The sequence below is a fragment of the Talaromyces amestolkiae genome (assembly GCF_001896365.1).
Source record: "Talaromyces amestolkiae strain CIB chromosome Unknown scaffold15.1, whole genome shotgun sequence".
Lineage (NCBI taxonomy): Eukaryota > Fungi > Ascomycota > Eurotiomycetes > Eurotiales > Trichocomaceae > Talaromyces > Talaromyces amestolkiae.
In genome coordinates, this window is record NW_024468051.1 from 570,905 (window position 1) to 592,121 (window position 21,217).

The 21,217-nt window shown below is 45.6% G+C and overlaps 7 protein-coding genes across 7 annotated transcripts; 2 read left to right on the forward strand and 5 right to left on the reverse strand.

The window, feature by feature from the left end:
• Nucleotides 1-1,766: 1,766 nt before the first annotated feature.
• Nucleotides 1,767-2,772, forward strand: BHQ10_007418 (uncharacterized protein; the record flags this gene model as incomplete). Its single annotated transcript, XM_040880111.1, has 2 exons — nucleotides 1,767-2,218; nucleotides 2,328-2,772. 2 exons carry the CDS (start codon nucleotides 1,767-1,769, stop codon nucleotides 2,770-2,772), a joined length of 897 nt encoding a protein of 298 aa, XP_040735921.1.
• A 3,677-nt stretch (nucleotides 2,773-6,449) lies between these two features.
• On the reverse strand, nucleotides 6,450-7,737 carry BHQ10_007419 (uncharacterized protein; the record flags this gene model as incomplete). Its single annotated transcript, XM_040880112.1, has 3 exons — nucleotides 6,450-7,393; nucleotides 7,445-7,592; nucleotides 7,654-7,737. The coding sequence occupies 3 exons, from the start codon at nucleotides 7,735-7,737 to the stop codon at nucleotides 6,450-6,452; spliced, it is 1,176 nt and encodes a 391-aa protein (XP_040735922.1).
• An 878-nt stretch (nucleotides 7,738-8,615) lies between these two features.
• BHQ10_007420 (uncharacterized protein) lies at nucleotides 8,616-12,148 on the reverse strand (the record flags this gene model as incomplete). The annotated part of the gene is made up of 4 exons (XM_040880114.1): nucleotides 8,616-9,502; nucleotides 9,559-9,681; nucleotides 9,735-11,610; nucleotides 11,660-12,148. 4 exons carry the CDS (start codon nucleotides 12,146-12,148, stop codon nucleotides 8,616-8,618), a joined length of 3,375 nt encoding a protein of 1,124 aa, XP_040735923.1.
• Nucleotides 12,149-13,452: 1,304 nt separating this feature from the next.
• BHQ10_007421 (uncharacterized protein) lies at nucleotides 13,453-14,069 on the reverse strand (the record flags this gene model as incomplete). Its single annotated transcript, XM_040880115.1, has 4 exons — nucleotides 13,453-13,510; nucleotides 13,565-13,886; nucleotides 13,944-13,968; nucleotides 14,025-14,069. The coding sequence occupies 4 exons, from the start codon at nucleotides 14,067-14,069 to the stop codon at nucleotides 13,453-13,455; spliced, it is 450 nt and encodes a 149-aa protein (XP_040735924.1).
• A 474-nt stretch (nucleotides 14,070-14,543) lies between these two features.
• On the reverse strand, nucleotides 14,544-16,276 carry BHQ10_007422 (uncharacterized protein; the record flags this gene model as incomplete). Its single annotated transcript, XM_040880116.1, has 5 exons — nucleotides 14,544-14,646; nucleotides 14,697-15,712; nucleotides 15,781-15,939; nucleotides 15,989-16,065; nucleotides 16,126-16,276. 5 exons carry the CDS (start codon nucleotides 16,274-16,276, stop codon nucleotides 14,544-14,546), a joined length of 1,506 nt encoding a protein of 501 aa, XP_040735925.1.
• A 1,076-nt stretch (nucleotides 16,277-17,352) lies between these two features.
• On the forward strand, nucleotides 17,353-18,887 carry BHQ10_007423 (uncharacterized protein; the record flags this gene model as incomplete). Its single annotated transcript, XM_040880117.1, has 5 exons — nucleotides 17,353-17,523; nucleotides 17,578-17,852; nucleotides 17,904-18,308; nucleotides 18,569-18,735; nucleotides 18,799-18,887. 5 exons carry the CDS (start codon nucleotides 17,353-17,355, stop codon nucleotides 18,885-18,887), a joined length of 1,107 nt encoding a protein of 368 aa, XP_040735926.1.
• A 605-nt stretch (nucleotides 18,888-19,492) lies between these two features.
• Nucleotides 19,493-20,582, reverse strand: BHQ10_007424 (uncharacterized protein; the record flags this gene model as incomplete). The annotated part of the gene is made up of 2 exons (XM_040880118.1): nucleotides 19,493-19,627; nucleotides 19,713-20,582. 2 exons carry the CDS (start codon nucleotides 20,580-20,582, stop codon nucleotides 19,493-19,495), a joined length of 1,005 nt encoding a protein of 334 aa, XP_040735927.1.
• Nucleotides 20,583-21,217: the final 635 nt, after the last annotated feature.

Genomic DNA, 21,217 nt, shown 5'->3' on the forward strand with positions numbered 1-21,217 from the left:
GAGAAGGAGAGAGTGTGGCTGATTATGAAGAAATTAGATTGAGTCTTTCACCCGTAAAACGTGGGAATTGTCCAACAGCTGGGAGATTTGTTGATTGATGACTTGGTGTCCTGGGTATTCGGCGTGCAGGGCTGTATTATAAGAATATTCTAGCCTCTGCATCTCCCACAGACGGTTTTGATCTTGTCACATCGCATTTTCCGCAATTTAGAAGTGGAGCACGTGTCGTATCACAGGTGTCCGTCAACCTCTGGGACTGGGTTGCGACAGTATTATGCATGCCTGTGAGGGCAGCCATTGTCTTGATAATCCAGATCAAGCTCGATGGTTTTCTTTGGTTATCTCTCAGCGTCAAATTTTCACGTGCATATACACAGTCCTCTCGCATGGCCCCCATAGTCAGTGGCGCTGAAGCTAGTAGTAAATGTCCAGGCTTCACTTCTCATTCATAAAGGCGTCCGGTTTCTACTAGTTACGCATCGTATCCGTATCCTCAGCCTAACTTGGGGCCAAAGCTTTGAGGTAGTCTTGGTTGCGAATAAAGGATCGGGGATATCCAGAATATAGAAATATCGTTTAATCTGTATATGTTTCTGTATAAATACTATTCAGCTAAAGTCCATATTTCCAATGGAATGATTAAAACATAAAATACTTCTAGAGAATCGGGGACGGGGGGATCTATTTCCTTGCAGGACTGAGTGACATTTCAGAACTGAGAAACTACTCGTTAGTTAGCAGACGGTCAAGCAATAATTTCACACCTGCACGCACTCACACTAGGCTTTCAAAAAGTACGTTTATTACTGCCGGTAATGTTCCGCGCAATGTAGGCGGATACCCCTAAATTCCCCGACTTCTCGATCTTGAGATTTGACTCCTAGGCTGGCCCCTGCTCAACAGCTCGACGTATTGTGTTAATTAACATGTGGTACAAGCATTAGAGTTTGACAGCAGTCCAGTGAAGATTACCCTTGCGTAAAAAGCATAATTCGTCGACACGAGAGAACCCTGTCACCCTGCTCGCATGCAAGAGCTGATGCGCCATAGGACGGGTTCATAGTGGAAAATCCTCCAGGGCCACCGCTAACTACAAGCACAATCGCTCTCGTTGGGACAGACCTGTCAGTTGAGTATGTATAAGTTTGTATCGTTTTCAGTAATCTCGCAAGAAGGCGGGAGTTGACAATTCAATGTCACGAGTTCGAGATGAGATAAGATTTGACTTTCTTCTACGACTATATTTCGACCCATGGGCCGTCCAGAAAAAGCAGCCATTTAAGGAAACAAGGTATATACTGAAAGGTCTCGTTTTCATATTTTTTACTTACGTGACAAAACCACATATACCCTGTAAGCAATACGTATTTAATACAGATACGCGGGGATACGGTATTGAACTAGCCACTTCAGTGTAAGGCTCGGTCGAAGTATACATGTATCCATCTTGGACAACGATGGTAATGTTGCCATTTGTTATTGAGAATGGGCTTTTCTTTCAAGTATCCCTAGCATTCGCTTGGTTCGCGCTCGCGATACTGATTTCTAATCAATGTAATCAAGCTCTATATTATTAATTTGAAAGGCCGAAGGCCGAGCATTCTATATTGTGTTCACAAATCTAGGTACAGTAATGTCGACATGTATAAGCCATAAGATCCCAACCGATCTCTTAAAGCACCAAGAGTTACACAAATCTCTTGTCAAAATCTTACCTACTCAACCAGAAAGTTCACCTTAGAGCTACTTGACATTTTTCTACAAGTATGGCGCTTAAAAATGTGATTATCATTGGTGCAGGTGGCCACCTTGGTCCGTCGATCTTGTCTGCCTTTCGTAACGATCCTCGATTCAATGTCTCTGTGCTGAGCCGCCAATCTTCCACGTCCACTTTTCCCGAGGATGTCAAGGTGCACAGGGTAGGCGATGACTATCCCGACGATGAAGTTCTTTCAGCCTTCAAGGGCCAGGATGCTGTCGTCTCTACTATAGCTACAGCAAGTGCCGGACAGCAAACTCGTCTAATTGACCTTGCCATCAAAGCTGGAGTCAAGCGATTTATTCCTTCTGAGTTTGGGAGCGACACTCGCCACCCCAATGCGATGGCCATCTTACCTCAGTACTTTGGTGGCAAGAATGCTTCGGTCGACTATCTCATAGAAAAAGAAAAGGATGGCCTGACATGGTCCTCGTTCGTGACGGGTCCCTTCTTTGAATTGTATGTCTTATCATCATACCCTCTCCATACCGAATGATTGGAGGGGGGAGTCCTAGTCATGTTACAGTTTCGAATTCTGCAAAGCTGGCTTGATGGCTGACTGTAAAAGGGCAATGGCCGGCTTCATGGGATTTGATATTCCCAATCGCAAAGCAATCATCTACAATGACGGAGAAGGTTCCTGGTCGACCACAACCATGCCTTCAATTGGCCTGGCAGTAAAAAACTCATTGCTTGAACCAGAGAAAACTGCCAACAGATATATCTATACTGCCTCGTTTACAGTGAAACAGAACGATGTTCTCAAGGTGCTGGAAAAAATAACCAATAAAAAGTTTGATGTCGACTACGTTGATGCTGAAGCGCAAAAGGTAATCGGAATAGAAAAGGTCTCTAAGGGTGATTTTAGTGGTGCAATGTTGTTGATTCGGTACATCAATTCCGTAAATGGAAATGGTGGTAACTATGCACTGTACCACCCTACTGATAATGAGCTCTTGTCTTTACCTAAAGAAGACATCGAAGAGGTGCTCACTAGAATTGTTGAGAAATGAGATTAGTTGATATGACGTGTCCCGGAGATGTTAATTGCTAGTACTTAGAGACAAGCTGAAGCATATGTCAGGAGAGATAAATGGTATGTAAATCATGGTATCATCGTCACAATACATTTCATGATACCCATACTTTACGCCGAGCTTCATGTTCGGCGTAACTACACGTACATATGTAGTGAGTGACACATAGCGTAGGACCCACTACGGGGTCTACGACGACGATATCGCCGTCGGGATGAACCCAATCTTCCGCTGTCATAGTACCTGGCCCACCCAACGACATACAAGGTTGAGATTTGAACTTTGAACTGAGCAAGCGTATACTTTCGATAACCTCGGTACGCGGCCATTATTCATGTGCGCTATGCATCTCTCTCGCAAATTCTATGGATATGAAAACTATATGGCTGACAATGCCATCGGCTAGTGTTAGATAGAATGATACCGCGTCATGGCTGCACGGTCATGTATGACCGTTTACGAGGCCATTGAACAAGCCTCCAAGATTATATCTAGTACTTATGTTTTTCCTTTTCATACTTTTATATTGTAGATGGGAAGTAACATTGATATTTCCATGTACCTATCTGAACCAATGATATCATTTAATCTTGTACTGGGTTTACTACCTCGTCTTAGGACTAGCCATATCCTCTGGGAAGCTAAAATTGCAGTGTAGTTCAGAATGGGAGTACCTAATCGAGGCTAAGGTTCGGACTGCACTCGTACAGTCTAGATATTAGAGGCTATAAACTTTACTGCGAATGTTTCCTAGTTGCCGCGATTTGCAATCAAATTGCACATTAATAACGATTAAGATGGATCAGTTCTGCACGGCGATATCTGCGTCTATTCAGCTATAGGAGTCTACACCGATTCCTGTGCTTCGGGATTTGAGACGTAGTCATTTGATTACCTTAATTAGCTAGGTATACGGAGCAACCTCATCCTATCCGATCCGTCGTCCACTTTCTGGATTGACCTACTCAGCTTCTTGCATAATATTAGGGCAAGCAGTTTGACTGAAGTAGTATATTGAGCTAGTGAAGTATGTGACTAGCACTATAGGGCTGAACAATTTTTGTCCAAACAGGAAATGGGTAAGTATGTCCATAAGAACTATCAAGTATGCAGTTTGCCTAAGAACGGATTCACGTTATAAGGGTGATTATCTTGATGGCTAATCTAGACATTTTCTGGCCTGTCACCCTGCCGAACGACTGTACGAATTGCCCAATGGTGCAGCTTAAACCTTACATGCTTTGCTAGTCCCTTATTCTGTGATCAAGCCTGCGGCATTGGCCCCAAATAAAGCTTGATGACACGGCTTTCTTAATTGATAAGCCTTTCCCTGCAGTGGTTTAGTCGCCGACTGATCAACGGTCTCCAATCATGCTTTAAGGATGGCATGTACTACATGATCCCCGGTCTTACTTAACACAACGGCCATAAATGATTCGCACATAGCTTGTCGTCATCATCTGTACTAATTGTGAAGAATAGAAGCTTACTGCCTCTAAGCTTTAGCGACCTCCACGGATCCATACAAGGCGGGCTAATTCTAGGGCTGAAATAATGCATAATTCACTACCTATGTACATATGTTTGAGACATGAGTGTGTGTTTGTGTTAGTATTGATGTCAGTTTATGTTTGTCTGCTCTATGTGTATAAAATGGATGGCCATGCTAGCAAGTCCCATTAATTTCGTTCCCGAAAATCAGTACAATGATAATTGAGCAAACAATCAATTTACAGCCATCACAGATATGCAGAAGTTAAAATATACTTGTGACATGTGCTCCATCTCCAAAGTACGATGCGACAAGAATAAACCTGTCTGCGGAAGATGCAAACGGCTGCAATATTCTTGCAATTACAGTCCTGCACGTTCCAATTCTAAACGCGAAAGTCCTCAATCTATCGACAAGTCACAGAAATGCTTGGAAAGAGAGGGTTTCCAAGCTTCGGCCCCTTCAATTACTTCGTCTATACCATCTGCTGCATTTTCTCACCCGACCTTTGAAAGAGACGCGGAGACCGTATCGTCGCAGCTTATGCCGCCGGAAATAATCTTTTCAGATGTGACAGAGCATGACTCGTCTCTTGCGTATCAGGCCGATTTTGTGTCTGGCACTTATGACACATGCACGAATCTGAGTCTTATTCCCGATGAAAGTTCCATGACACAGGCCTACAATGATGGTCATGCACGAACTGGAAATCAATCACATATTCAGCAGCTTTATCGGCAATACTTGCCAGGACCTTCAAGGGACATCAGTGAATACTACCACAACACTGGAGAGGTCTCTGCGACATTGGGGCAGGAACAGGCAATGTCTTCGGCCACGTTTGATACACAATTCATGGATCATATCATCTCGGACCACGATTATGCAACGATGGCCACGACCTGTGCACATTCTGAGCTGTATCAACAACAGCAGCAATCATGAAACAGCCATCTGAAGTGATCTAAGTCGAGGACAATCCATTTGCGCATAGCTCATCGGTGACGGGTCATTAGATTGATACAAGTAGCCATGTCCAACTTTTTTGCTCCGGGTTACGAGCTTATATATCAGATCATCATCGAGAAATCCAATAAAAGAAATCGCAAATGAAGATGGACAGAAAATAGCAATATCACTTCACACATGGTACCTCAACAAAACGCATTAAACTTTACAATTAGTTGGAGAATCTCTGTCATTGAATATTACCACATACAATTCTTGTGATATCAAGAAGTCATGAGTTCAGGACGGCGCTTTACTATACCGTCTGAAGTCTACTGTAGTAGCCCGTCTCCTCTAGGCAGCTAAGATTGCAGTGCGCTAGAAACTGTTTGGACCAAGTTGCCTAGTAGCTCATCTCCTCTAAGGTACTAAAATTGCAGTGCAAAGTCTACGCCACCTCTAGATTTCTGCCTAGAGGTTCTACAACAACAATAACCAGGGCCTGCTTCAGGCTATATTATGTCTGTGTCTATACTGTATACTCCCTTCACCTTCGACGTACATATCTAGCTCATCGACAGGGGCTTGGGTTTCTAGTAGGGCAGGTGGCGTAGAGCAACTCCCCAAAGTTGATCCAGATGATTGGTATATACTCCGTAGTGTGTGTGTGTGTGTGTGTGTGTGGCTAGATAAGATGCTGTCCTTTTCTTGCAGCTACGTTCTCTACACTCTTGAAACTCTGAAACATAGGTTGATCTTTGAGATTTCACTGGCTTATCCAGTTCCTATGGACCAGCTACTTATTCTGGGCAAGTTCTGTTGAATAGTAAATAGCGATAATTTTTTTCATATATTTACCTACTCTAATCTCATTCAATCTTGCAGTCATAAATAATCAAAGCACGCTTTCCAAGAACATAGCCACTGCTGATATCACGAAACCATGAAGTAAAAAGAAAACAGTATAAACACGCAGTGGGTTTGATCATTACAAGTAGAGTATAAAAAAAGTATGTTGTATCGCCAAACACAGTATCACCGTATCCATCCAATCCATATGTACCCAAAAACGCCATGCATAGATTCAAAAGATTTACATATCTGAACCCTTGGAAGGTCATAGATAAGTTGTCGTAATTCGTCATGTTTTTTTCCTCTGATGCTTTGTCACCTAATAGCTCGGTCAAGCCGTCTCGTTGGCTGCATGAGCCTCTCAAACATGTTGGTGAGCGGCAGGAGCTACAACGGCCGGGGAAACAAGCGTGCTATTCGCAGGACTGGCAGTGTCAATGCGAATCTGAGGGAGCGTCTGCGACAGCAAGGAATGCTCTGCTTCTCCCCGAGTCCTTGCAATAGGACTCTCATACGCCGGAGCATCGCCCCAGTCATCATAGTCGTAGCTTGGCGGTGGAATATGTGCGTTACTTAGATCTCCGTCCTCGATCGCCACCTCACTTGGTGGAGTGTCGTCGTCTCCGGAATGTATACTGGCAGTCAATGTACTAATCCCCGACACAGAGGACCGGGCCTGACTTTGCATGGTAAAAATCGACTGTGTCGACTGACGTGCCGTATCAAGCAACGGCCGCTGATCCGAATCATTCGAATTGGCACGAATCCGTGACCCGTCGTGCCTTACATGCCCAATCTCCGCATAAGTAACCGACGAAATCCTCCGATGTCGACCTCGGTTCTGATGCTCCGCCAACATCGCACTCGCACTGGGCCTGTCCGCATTCGCCGCTCTGACTGCAAGACTATCCCTACTCAACTGCTGTAAACGCTCCGTATCACCCGCCGCACGCGCTTCTCGCCTCAATCGACGCCTCTCGTCTCGATCAGCGAGTTCCTCGCGGCGTCGCAAGCGGATTTGATACAGAGATTCCATCTCTTCTTCACGACGGTTTTCTTCTTCATCGTTTGTTTCCGGGAATTCAACCACCATGTCCATTCCTTCGCGCTCGCCTTCGCGGGCGATGACTTGTTCTTCTTCTTTGGGTAGGCGGCTATAAGACGGCAATGTGATTATGGAGCGGATTGATTGGCCACGCTGGGGTGGATTGGAGGTTGTGGTGTCATTGTTCGAGACAGGGCCTGCGCTTGAGGAGAGGTCTGCGGTGAGGGTTGTTGTCATTTGCCTGCTGCGGTTGAATCCTCCTACTCGATCCATTAGCTTTGCTCCATTTTGCACCAGTCATAGAATCTAACCTCGCGACCGTGGTGTCCATTTCCACCACAGGTTCTTCATGTACCTCCCCGGCAGCAGCCTGGGCTCAGCTTCTCGAATGCGCAGCCGCCGAACCATGACGAAGATGAATACGAAAGCCAAAATCGAACCGCCGACAGCGAAAGCGACCTACACCAGCACAATAGGTAAGATTGAGTAGATATGTACAAGAACAAACAAGAGAACTCACCCCGATGCCCGCGGTGGTGGTGCCAGACATGCTGGCGCTTCGAGCAGCCAGCAGCTGCCGGGCGGGAATGCTGGGAATGTACATTCTTGAGCCTCGGATGGGCCAATCACGATGGCATAGTACTTATTCGCGAGGAAATATTTGCATCTCAACTTCTCGAGAGATAGAACTCAGAAGAATAAACGAGTGTTGTAAAAATGAAAATCGACAAAGGCAAGTGAGACAATAGAAATGTTGTTGTACCCGCCGTCTCCGGGCCAGCCAGTCAGCCTTAAGTTTCAGCTCGTGCGTTGCGCGCGAAACGTAAGCTGGATGACGCGCGCTTGTCGACCGCTTTATCTGCAGTGAAATGATGACAGATACTCTTGTTTATACTATTCGCATGACACCATTGAGTGCCAGCCAGGCAGACCATGCAAATCGAATGAGTTGTATGTTTCATCTATTAATACTCAAAAGCGCCGCGTCAAAAGCATAATCTACGGTCCACCTCAAGGAAGCCAAGTCTCGCCCAGTCTATTCGCTGGTCGATCAGACATGACAGTCGCTGCGGCAATAACGTCGAATCATTTCCCTTTTCTGGTGAAATCATACAGCGGGACGACGATTGGATGAGACGATTGCTTAGACTCCAGGGCTGAACGCTGCGCCCCATGTGGCGCCCCATGTAATGCTTGGACTTTCATGGGAGCTGTCATATATAATATAATTTGAGATTGTGGATTGTGGATAAAAGACATGATGGATAGATATATGATTAATGCAAAGTCTACCTAGGTAATGTGTATCGTTTCGAAGTAGTCTACTGATTGATAAAAGCGACTGATTAGGTAGGTAGGGTTGCAGGGTCACATGTGCCCGCACGTTCAATGGTCCATGAACATAAATCTGCATATGGGCATGTCTCAGAGCTACTATCAATTGATATTTTTTTTTTTACAAATTTGAAAGAATAGCATCAATCAACATCCAACGTCCAACATCTCCCTCAACCTCCCATCCCTCTTCTTCAATAGCCCCGTAAACGACCCCTGCTCCACCACGCCCCCTTTGTTGACAACAATCACATTATCCGCCATCTCCATCATATCCATCGAATGCGTAATCAGAATGACCGTCAGTCCTTGTCTCGGCGCACTCAATAGCCTCCTCACAGATCTGCGAATGATTTCCGCGCTCTCCGTATCCAGGTTCGAAGTAGCTTCATCCAATATCAGAATCCGTGGATGCCGTACTAACGCGCGCGCAATTACCAGACGCTGAGCCTGGCCGCCCGATAATGTGAGTCCACCTTCTCCGACTAGCGTTGAATATCCCTCCGGCAGAGAATGGATGAAATCTGCTATTCCAGCCGCGGTGGCGGCGGCTTCGACGTTCTTGAGGGAATTGAACCTGGAATAAGGGTCAAGTCCATATGTGATGTTTGCGCGGACCGTGTCGGCGAAGAGTTTTGGTTGTTGCGGAACGTAACCTATCATTGATCGAAGAGTAGGCATATGGAGTTGTCGGATATCGACGCCCCCGAGAGTAAGTGGTGCGGTGATGCCTTGTCCTGGTGATGGGTCGGGGCAGGCATAGAGGCCCAGAAGAAGGGATATGATGGTTGATTTGCCTGAGCCGGAGCTTCCTACTATCGCTGAGCAGCTGCTTTCGGGGATTTTCAACGAGAAGTTGGTGAGAATGGGCGCTTCGGGACGTGATGGATATCGGAAGCTAAGATTATGAAATTCGATGGGGACGGGCTCAAAGACTCGAAGTTTGCCTGAAGTTTCGTGCGAGGATCCATGTGGTAGTCGGGACAGTTTGATGAGCCGCGTTGCCGTGTCGTTGGCCGAGTTCACCTGTGGAACTAAAGTTGAACCGTCAGAAAGACTGATTAGATGTTCTTTTAGAACATTGACTTACTCCACGACATCATGGAAACTGCATATCCAAGACTGAATAAGATCATTGTGAGTACTGACACAATATTAGAGATTCCTTTTGCGTCAAGGGCAGCCAAATCCGCCGCATAATAAATGAGCATTGCTGGACTAATGTCAGTAAAGAATATACTCAGCACAATAGTGAATAGATCTCACCACTCGCAAAAATGATAACGGACTCCGCAAGTCCAAAAAGCAACCCTGTATAGATCCCCCGTTTGAACCCAACGCCTAACCTCCGACGTGAAACATCCGCAAGTTTAACTCTAAAATGATTTTCCAACGTATACGCCCTCACAGTCGCAATATCCATAAATGCTTCTGAAAACACATTCGCCATATCCTCATTCAAATCGTTCGATAATCTTTCCCACTTTGTGTTCACCGCTTCTAGCCCTTTACTCACTCCATACCACACCGGGGCACATGACAGACTCACAAACGTCAACTGCCATTTCAAGTTCAAACTCCAGACAATAGCAATAAAAGCCGTCATGATGGAAATAATCACAAAACTTCCGAATTTGCCCGCCAAATTACGAATTTCCTCGGCATGTTGATCGAGACAGATAGTGAGTTGAAGGGGACTGTGATCTTCCTGCTCAAACCATGAACATGGCTGAGCAAGAACGAGTTGCATCGACCGAGCGCGTAGCTTGTCCATCCATGTTTGGCTGCAGTATTCCAGGATGTAGTACATACCAAAAGTTATGAAGATGTCCACTATAGATAGCGAAACGATTGATATGGAATATTTTTTTGCTATCGAGCTGGCTTTGTGTCGGTCTGCAATGTAGAAGGAGTCAAAAAGCTGAGAGAGGAGGTATGAGAAGATAGGTGTCGCGGCTGCATGGATACATGCGAGTGCTATTGCGGTACCTAAAAGGATTCTTTGTTTCAGATTGAGAATTTTGGGAATGGTCATCAATGTCTTGTGCAACGGTAGGGTCGTGGTGATTGTTTCGGTTCCTTCCGACTCTAGCTTCTTATAACGATGACCTCTTGCTAGAAAGGTTCGGAGCGTGTCTGGAGATGTGAGAGGCTTCTCGTCATCTGCGTTGGGCGATCGATCACGCCCAGACCGCGATTTGCGACGGGGAATAGGTAATACCTCTCGAAGAGAGATTTGTGGTATTGGTGAAAATTTGATATCTTTCTCATACGGACTGCCTGGCGCTTTGCTATCAATCAAGGCGGTGGTACCATCACTCTCACAGGATGGAAACCACGTGTTGGTTGGAGAATCGTCAAACCAGGACTGCTCTGATAAACACTTCGACTCGATCGTATTTTGGCCAAGTGAATGCCGGGCCATTATCGGATCAGTAATTGCCTCCGCAAAAATTGCACGTTGATCACCCTTTATCAAATCCTTCTTGAGCCCCGAAGCAGCCACTCTTCCAGCTTCTAACACATACACCAGATCATCATCAAGTATATTAGCCGTGTCATGGGTAACAATAATCGTCGTCATCCCATATCTCCATTTTCGCACGGATTCCATAACCGTCGAGCGATTATCAGGGTCTAATGCACTTGTGAATTCGTCAAGAATGAGGACTGCACTGTTCTTCATCCTCGCTCGCGCAATAGCGACTCTCTGTTTCTGTCCGCCGCTGAGCAAGTCTCCACCCATTCCAACAACGGTGTTGAGCTCATTCGGTAAGTTGCGAATTGTGTCTTGTAGATTTGCCATCTCAATACTCCTCTCCATCTGTTCATTGGAGACGCTTCGTGGGCTACGTGCCCCAAAAGCAATGTTATCCCAAAGGGTCTCGTTGAACAGGTAGCTATTCTGTTGGACAAAAGTCACATTTTGGCGCACCCAGGCTGTGTCAGTCGCTTGAAATGGGGTATCTCCGACTAGAATCCCCCCAGAGGTTGGTGAATAAAATTGCAACAGCAGGTTCATTAGGGTGCTCTTTCCGGCTCCGCTGCGTCCGACAATGAAGGTTGTCCTGCCTGCCGAAAATCTGATATTAAGAGCATTGAGTACCGGTCTTTCGGGTGTGGATGGATAAGCAAAGACGACCTAAGTAACAAATTAGCATTTACCACTTTCCGACGATCGCTGGACTAACATCTTTCAAGACGATATCCTCGGTATGGAGATTCGGATACCGATTCCTCTGTATCCTAAATTGCGATTCATTCATAGCATCAGCAAATATGTACTGATACAACGTTTCACCAGCAATTTTTCCTCTTTCCAACGAAGCTGAATGCTGCACCAGCTGTGCTAGCGACTGCGTAACAATCAAACAAGCCCAAAACGTCGTCAAGACATCGCCTGGCGTCGTCTTTCCTGATTGTACCAATACATTTCCGTACCAAAAGCCCTGCACAAACATGACGAACGACATGAATCGTGGAAACGCCGTTTGAACTGAAACGAGAACAGCTAATTTCATATACAACCGAGCAGCCGTCTTGATTCGCGCCATCATTTGAGCATAAGTTGATGACTGTCCGTTGAGACATTTGACCACGTCAATGGATTTGAAGGCGTCGTATGCGATTTTGGAAGCTTCGGAGAGTTCAGATTGTTGTACTTTGAGGATTGGGGACATTCGCGAGGAAGTGAATGATATCACGATGAAGGAAACCGGTATACCGGCCATTGTCACTAAAGTGACTCTCCAGGAAATGACGAATGCGAGTACAATACCGGCCAGGATCCTGATAATGTGTAGTATGAAAGCTCCAAGGGGCTGGGCAGTTGCGATCTGCAATTCGCGTAATTGCCTTATGACAGGACACACTGTTAGTTTCAACCTGATGAAAGTTGATGGAGGAATCCTACTTTTGTGAATGCGACAAGAACGAACCAACTCCATTTTTTCTCATATCAAACCACATGAGATCCCTAGTCAACAGCTTCCCAAACAGAATCCTACCAGCTCCACGGACCTGCAATTCTGCAAAGACAATCCAAACGAAAAAGAAACCTGATCCTAGCAACCATGTCGCTCCCCCAAGTATCAAAAGAATAAAAGTGTTGTCTCTCGCCTGTTCGATAAGTTGCGGGCCCGTGATTGCTCCAATGCCGAATTGCGAGAGTGTTTGAAACAATTTGCCTAGGTAAAGCGCAAATACAACTCTGGCCACTGCAGCGGTGAATGTGATTAGGAGAGCTGCTAGTAGAAGTGGGACGTGATAGACTGTCGTAAAGTGGAAGATGGACTTCCAATTTGTTTTGAGAAAGATCTTTTCGTCATCATGGTTAGATTCTGTTGGCGACTCGAGTGAAGATGGCGTTCCTCGAGGAATACTTTTTTCGAGAGTGTCAGCCATCTTCAATACGTGAGAGCATTTGTGCCTCCAACAACGTCATACAGGTAAAAGTAACCGTCGAATTTCTAGAAGACATAAAATAGAGGTGCAAGGGCAGGATATGGCCTGCAGAAGACCTAGACTTGGAGAGAGTAAACATGGTTGACGATACAAATGGAAAGGCCAATATACGGTAGCACCAGCCTGGATATGATATTTTAGGAAAGAACAATATGATTCGGCCCATATAATCCTAAGTATTGTTCTCTTTGTTCGCAAGGTTGTGGAAGAGTCACGTGACGGCATCGCAGCTTTTATGCTTTTTTATGCATTCACGGTAGTAAAGATCACTCAAATGCGGTGATGGTCATTATACATGGTATCATGAGCTAGCATACATATGAAATCAACTGCATGATCGACTTGCATCGTGCGATGGCGGGTTGACATGGTACTGTCGTCTTCGATTTGCCATGTCCCCGCGCTTCGTCGATTTCGAGAGCGATCTGACAAGCTAAGGCTGACTCGGCCGTAATGGAGACACCGTAGCTCGTCTGATGGGTGATTGTCGTCAGATCTGGTCTAGATTGTCGCAACTTCTCTATGCCTTTTTGCCTTGAGCCTGCTCGTATACCCAATCGTTCAATCCAGCGCGGTTCCTAGTTTTGTCAACAACCGATCGATCTCGTAGAATATTGTGTGGGTGAACTCACCTAGCAATCTCTACGGCATAGAACTGCATGCGCATAGCAAATATCGTTGTCTCCTGATCATACTCCGTCTTTGGATTCGCCCTCAACATCGTCCCAAAATTATAATCACTAATCGTCTTCTCATACTCCTTCATAAAATTCCTCCACTTCTCCTTGCCTGCTTTGCTCTTCATCTCATCTTCATTTATGGTTTCGGCGGGATCAAAGTCTGGGAACTCGCGCTTGAAGTGTTCTAGAATCTCGTCATCCATCTTCGTGAGGCGGAGTTTGGAGCCGGGGACTTTTTCGAGGATGGACCAGTATGTCATGAGGTGTTCGACGGCTAGAAAATGTTAGTATCTTTTTTTCTCGCGTCGAAGGTCTTCGGTAGTAGGCGAACCTTTGACAGCGAACTGCTTCTCCATCTGTAGAACAAATATTGTTAGTGACTGAGTTCGCGCCAGAGAAGCTACAGACTTACATCCTCCAAGTTCTCCGCCGTCTCTGGATCAAATGGCTTCGACATGGTGGGCACTTTTTTCGTAGTGATCAGATCAGCAGTAAATGTATTTGTCCAAATGTTGAGAAATTGTGAAGCAAGGACGTATTAAGCGCGGAGGGTGTGGTGTTTTTAACTGATAGTAGGCAAAGATAAAAATTATTCGGCCAGCCCCTCGTTCCTTCCAGGCATTTCTAAGCGGCGACCGACGCTGACTAGCCGCTGCCCCGCCGTGCGTCATACATTTAATTCCATAACATCTCTCGGAGGAAAACTTATATATTGAAAATAAATAGATTATGTACGTATTTCGGGGTATTAGATAATATAGAATAAACACTTTCAGCCGCTCAAGACTTTCAGCAGCAGGCATAGATGATATACACGCCATAAATGATGTCCAATTTCAATCAAATTGATACGAACGCCTCAAGTGAGAGATGGAAATAAGCCAACAAGCGGACTATTGCAAGGGTTTTAGGTTCCTGGTCGAAAGCTGTCTTAGTCGAGGTCACTGTCGGCGTCGTCTGGGAGCTCCTCAAATCTTCCCTCTCGCACTGCTTGTGCGACGGGGTTCTCGGCGATGAATCCATTGGCACGGGCTCTGTCAGATTGTTAGTACATTGATTGTGAAAACGGCAGAAAACAGCATACCGCTCGAAAAGCACAAATAGTCGTTCGGCTTCGCGCTCGCGTTCTTCCTGGGTCATCGCAGGGCCGGTATCTTGTGGCTCGGCATCCCAGCGCTGACCAGTAATTGGATTAAAGGCAGGGTTGATATTGCTCCGGTTTGTAGCGAAAGCTTCATTCGCGTCTCGCGGGATCTCTATGCCACGAGAAGCGAGGAATCCAGCGGCAAATCCGTATCCAATGTTCTTCGTCAGGTTCTCGGGGTTCTTTCCTGAAAGGACAAAGTAGAGCTCTGATATTGCGGTCTTAAGATGCACTGATGGGGTTGTAGAAAGCATCAGCAATTTGGACGACAATGTGTCGCTCCTTCCAATAGGGACGCTGCGATCTTGATCTTCAGGAAGAAGAAGCCATTCCATGTACTTCCTCGGCCCCTCTGGGGCCTGTTCATATATGGTAATGAGCAGTTGAATCAGAGGCACTATCCGAGTCTCCAGCTCATTGGTCTCGTAATGTCGCACAGCCGCATCCAAAACATTAATCAGCTTGTCAACATTGCAGTTCGGGTTGAATTTCGGAAAGAACGGGCTGCTTTCGAATTTGCCCGGCTTATCTGTGAGATCCAATGTTGATAGAGCATTGACAAGATATCCAATTAGTCCATCAAGTGGCTGTGGGGGGGCATCAATTCGGCTGATGATCTTAAACATATATGGAATCGACTGGGTGAATGTTTCAGCTAGATCGGGATTAAGTTTGCAGACATTGAAAACCAGTTTCAGGACGTCAGTAAGAGCCGATTCGTCGATGGCTGTGAGTGTCTTCTTTCCACTTTTGGGAATTTGCTTTGAATGGCGCCTTATTTGCTGGTGGAAAATTAATCCTTCATCCTGAATGTCTTCAATATATGCATCACCTACATAATGAACATTTTCACCGAGATAGTGCTCGGTTATCAATGATTTGAAGCTCAAATCTGTATCGTATGTTGTGAGGAAGAGAATGCGGGCAACTATCATCTCATCGTCGGAGTTCTCGGTCTGCACGTGAACAATGGGTTACACCGTCAGCTAGATTGGATAAATCAGAGATCCGACTGCATGTTTACCCTCAGCTTCTCGGCCAGCTTTCCGACACATCCGGTATCAACAAAGACCTGCCTCATGTCACTTTTCAGCAAGAGCGCGTTTGCAATGGTTCGCAGCGCGGCGCGTCGAATATCAGCTGTCTCCCCGTCCAGTCCGTATTTTATCAGAAGCGCGATGCCCTAGAGACGTCAGATAGGTTCGGAATGCGACGAGGAATGGGAGAAGTACGTCTTTGCAGTATATGGCGTCTGCATTATCTGGAGTTGTTCCATGTTGACGGAGGGTCAGGATCATTTTTACCTTCTCTAATCATACTAGTTAGCCAAACATCAAACTGCCCAAACTATGCGATTCTTCAAGCTTACCTGACGACGAGAGCTTCTTTTCGGACAGGTCTCTATCAAGCCAATCGACTAGACGGCGGACCTCTCTCTGCTTCTCTATACCGAGAGTTAGCTGGTGCTTCAGTGCATTACCAACGACCTGCGCAAGCAGTGTCACATCACCTACCCTCATTTTGCAGTACACGGGCCTGCATCATGCCACGATATTTCAAATCATTCAAACAGCTCTCAATAATGATTATTCACGTTGCATCACAACAACGGCAAGCGAATTGACGGTGAATTAAGCTGTCGCAAGCTGTGAAGCTGATTAGAAGCTAAGGGAAAGGGGAGGAAGCCCCAGGACCAAAAAGAGCTTGGACCAAACAAGAACGATCAACAAAAGGTCAAAACAGGCGGATACGAATTGTCACTGATGAGCTCAATACAATGAAAGTAAAGACTAGGGTATAGAAAGAATAAAACAATAACAAGCATTCAGTCGAGCTGTTCAGACCGAAAGTCAAGACGACCACAAGAAGAGAGTTGCAACGGAGATTTCGAACGCCGCATCCCCGCACTTGCCAGGGTCCCTTGGATGCCTTAGCCCTGAGGTCCCACACCTGTCGTTTTAGGCTTAGTGTCGCATCGATGCCGACCACTCTTAACCCTAGGGTTACCATGCCTTGTCCGTGAGCCGCCAAATCAACCTCCATTCTTGATGCAAGGCATGCTTTTAGCAAAGTGCCATCACTGCCATGAAGAATCTCTCACTGTTGAGTCATATAATGCAGACTGCAGTTCTCACATCGTTGCGACCTCTTATATTCCTCCCCGAGGCCGTCTGGAAAAAAATTAAATATGCAGTGGGGTGTATCCACTACCTAGAGCATCGGATTTCGTGCCGACTTTTTTTACCTAAGTAGTATATTTTTTACTGGCTACAGGAGTAAAGGGTCTAATATACGACTACTTTAGATAGCGGTTAAGCCGCTGTCACTTCGTTCTTAGAATGAATTCACATGGGCACCGGCTGAAGTAGATCTAGGATTCTTCAAGCGTAGATCCAGTGACAGATAGATCATTCCGAGATTGGGGCTTGCTGGGATCGACAATCCTTACATGAACTATATCGATCGGGTTGCTCAAATATCGGATATGGGTCCTGAGCCCATGCTCGCTTAAGTTGTTAATAGTGTGCTGGTACTCCGGCCGAAAAATGATTTCCAAAATCTTTCGCATAGTCTTACACTCAACAACTCGACAGCAATGATGGAGTTCAAATCAAAAGAAAGCGAAGCCTTCGCACCCATGCCTCTCGTTGAAGCAGACACGGCGCTGCCAATTTCACCAGCCTACGATATACCTGACGGAGGCTATGGATGGGTCGTTGTTTGCGGAATCGCTATTATAAATGCGTTCGCCTGGGGCGTTGGTTCGGTAAGTCTACCCAGCTACTTAAGAGAAAAATGATCATTAACACAACAGCAAAAGTCGTTCAGTGTCTATCTTGAGTTCTACCTTGACAACGACTATTTTCCGGGAACCAGCTCACTTGATTACTCATTTGTCGGTGGAACAAACTTTCTAGCAGCTCTCTGGGTAGCTCCATTCGTGAACATACTAGCCAGAAATGCCGGCACAAAAGCTTGCATGCTGTTGGGCTCCGGCCTCATCTCAGGAGGCTTAATAGCTGCATCGTTTGCTCGCGAATTCTGGCAACTCATGATCACCCAAGGCATCATGGTCGGAGCCGGCGTAGGTTTTTTGTACGTCTCTACAGTACCCATAGTTAGTCAATGGTTCTGGAAAAAACGCAGCTTCGCCCAGGGAATTACAGCTGGCGGTTCCGGATTTGGAGGTCTGATCTTCTCTGCTTCAATATCGCCTATGATCCAGAACATCTCTTTAGCATGGGCTCTCCGAATTCAGGGAATCATCTGCTTCGTAACATTGTTTCTTGCATCAACAATCGTACGTGACCGAAACCACCAACTGCGCCCCAAACAGCATCCCTTTGATGTTCGCTTCTTCCGCCGCTGGGATGTCTGGCTACTCCTTATTTGGGCATTTTTGTATCTTCTCGGTTACATGACTCTGATATCTTCGCTTCCGAATTTCACGCGTTCCTTGGGTCTGTCGGCGACTGAAGCTAGTCTCCCAGCTATTTTGATCAACCTGGCTACTATCACGGGACGAGTTGGTGCTGGGTTTGCGTCAGATCGGTATGGGAGGTTTACCATTGCGCTTATTTCAAGTATGGCCAGTGGTATTTTGTGTCTAGTGTTTTGGATTCCGTCCCAATCGCTTGCGCCGACGTTGGTATTTTCGTTCATCGTGGGGAACGTATATAGTACTATATGGCCAGTAAGCTCAGTCGATTTGTGCATCTTCATCGAACAGGTCTAATTGTATGTTTCGCCATAGGCACTTGCGCCACTTTCAGCGGAAATTGCCGGTCTTGAAGAACTGCCTTCTTTACTAGCAATAGTCTGGATCGCTACGGGCCCGCCATGTTTCTGTATGGTGACTTGTCTCTCGTCGTGTGGGTCAGTTGTACTGACAAAGTTATTACAGTCTCCGAGGCAATCGCCCTTCAACTTCGTCGACCGGACAGCGGTCGTCCCTATCTTGACGCTCAGCTCTATGCTGGTATGTTACTGATCGATGTCCCTCGTTGCTTTGAAAATCTCATTGATTTAATGTATAATATAGGTCTCAGTTATATTGCAGGTGGACTCTTTATGCTCGAGCTTCGTAGGATAAAGGTTGGCCTTTTCACTCGGGAAAGACGTCTTCAATGAGGAACTCGAAGGACGATACCTAGTTAGACATACTCTAGTTGTCATTACTCGTTATTCATGAATACATTGAATCACTCCTCTATTCATTCATTCATCTAAGAATCCACAGCCTTTCTTCGCTGATTTTCTAAATACCACTGCTAAGTAAAACAGCTGTGTGCCTCTGACGGGTTTAGAGACAAGGTTGTAGTACGAATAGCCTAGCCATGCACGCCAGCTTGTAGCTGATTGATTAATCCATTAATAGTTGCTAATGACGTTTGTTTAGGGAAGTTCTTATAATTCTATTTTATTGCTTCTTATTGAGATGTCGGATAGCTATGGTTAATGAACAGGCGATGTTACTTTTTTTCAAGGAAAATAGGATGTCTTTGATTGTTAGAAGCATCCTGATTCATAAGATATTAACACCAGTTTAAACCCCGTATATCAATCTGAGATGTATCCCCCTCTAAATCCATGCTGAGCAAACTAATTCGAATTGGCCAAGCCCTCGTTCAAGGCTATACTCACTTCAATGTTAGGTGAAAAAAACACCAGAAAGCAACCAGCTCCCTATCCTCGTCCTCGTCTACTTTCAATCCCCTGCCTTCTTGATCTTCCTCCTACTTATCTTTAGTCTTAGATTGTTCATTCGTCTCCTCAAAAGTTTCGTTCTCGTCCTCCTTGTCTTCATCCTCTTCCTCAAATTGCCCATCTTTGGACCTTTCTTTCATTTTAGCATCCCAACGACCTGATCTCTATAAGCATATAATGTTAGCAGAGATCACCATTATGATGAGGTTGTAAGAGCTATTCCAGAGAATAGCTTTCTCATGTAAATACCTGGTCAAGGATGTCTTTCAGACGAGGAAACTTTGTACGGAGCTCTTTCTCCTTTTCAGGAGATATGCTGAGCGATGGCCATGTGTCGATCAACCGAGAAGGTGAGCATTCTCTGATGAAAGTCGTGAAGATGGCATAGAGAACAGCGTATTTCCTATCATTAGACGCATTGTGCCCATCCCATAGTCCGTTTGGTGTAGCCTCATTTTCCTCGAAGATACGCTGTAAAGCTGATGCACTCCAATCAGTGGCTGTCCACTTTGACCGGTCTACACTGAAGTCCTTGGTTAAATTTCGTGTGCGATTCTTAGCTTCGGCCGTAATGATTTCAAGTATCGTTGAAAAATCATCACCTCGACCCCAAGACTTATTGCTCGCTTGCTGGGGCCATAAATAGCCTTCCAGGAAGTACATCACCGTTGGACGGAATATAGAGTTCTCACACCATTTCTTCATTTCTTGTACTGATGCGATAGCAGGCGTTGCCGCAGCACAGTCTGTCAATGTTTTTATGGACCGATAAATTGCTGGAGGAGAAAGCTTGCTAAGAATCTCACGGCGTTGCGCAATTGACATACCCTTCTTTAGCTGAGATAGTAGCCTTTTATCTCGGTCTGATACCGACTTTTCATCCTCTGTGTCGCTGTCTTCCGGATAGTCCATATCCAGTAATCGTTGATCTAGCAACTTTTGAAACAAACCTTCATCCTGAGAATCGTCCTCCTGATTTTCGATGAACTGATTTTGTTCAACAACGGGAGCCTTGGAAGAACTATTCTCGATACTTGATTGCTTGACTTGCCCCTTTTTCCCTTTCTTAGTCGCCGGCCCACCCTTTGGGCCGCTTTTCTTTGGTCGTTTTGGCGTCATGAGCGTGGTATCCTGAATGAACCTGAGAGAGCTATTCCGATATTAGCACGTTGAAAACCTTGGATATAGCTTCAAATTTGGACTAAGATTCGGCTTCAAATGCGATTCAAAGATTCAAATACTGACCAAATAAGCCTGAACTGTGACTAGACAGCCACTGTAGATAGGTTGAATCGATTGGCCTCTGTTCTAGCTGTAGTCGCCTGCTAATAATAAGTATCTTGGGTGAGTTTGGCATAGAGGATGTTGTAACAAGTCAGAAAAGTGAGGCTTTTGGAGAGGAGAGGAGAGGAAGTGGAAGAGTGAGGTTTTTGGAGAGGTGAAGGAAAGAAGAAAAGTAATATGGGAAAGAGGAGAGATATGAGAGTAGAAGGAGAGAAAATCTGAGCGAGAGTAACTTACCTTCCTTAGGAGTATGTGTATGAACGCTTCAGAATTTCCCAACCAAGAACTACTGGGGTTCTCCAGCTCCATAGATTTCTTTCTTGGGTATAGCTCCCGACCGATAGAGTCACCATTTTAACGAGATGTCGTCTAACATGTAAAGTCTTCTGAAAGATGTTTTGTTGCAACCTGAATTTGAAGGCTGCAACAACACACTCAGCAAAAACACATCGATATATTGGACGGCTGCG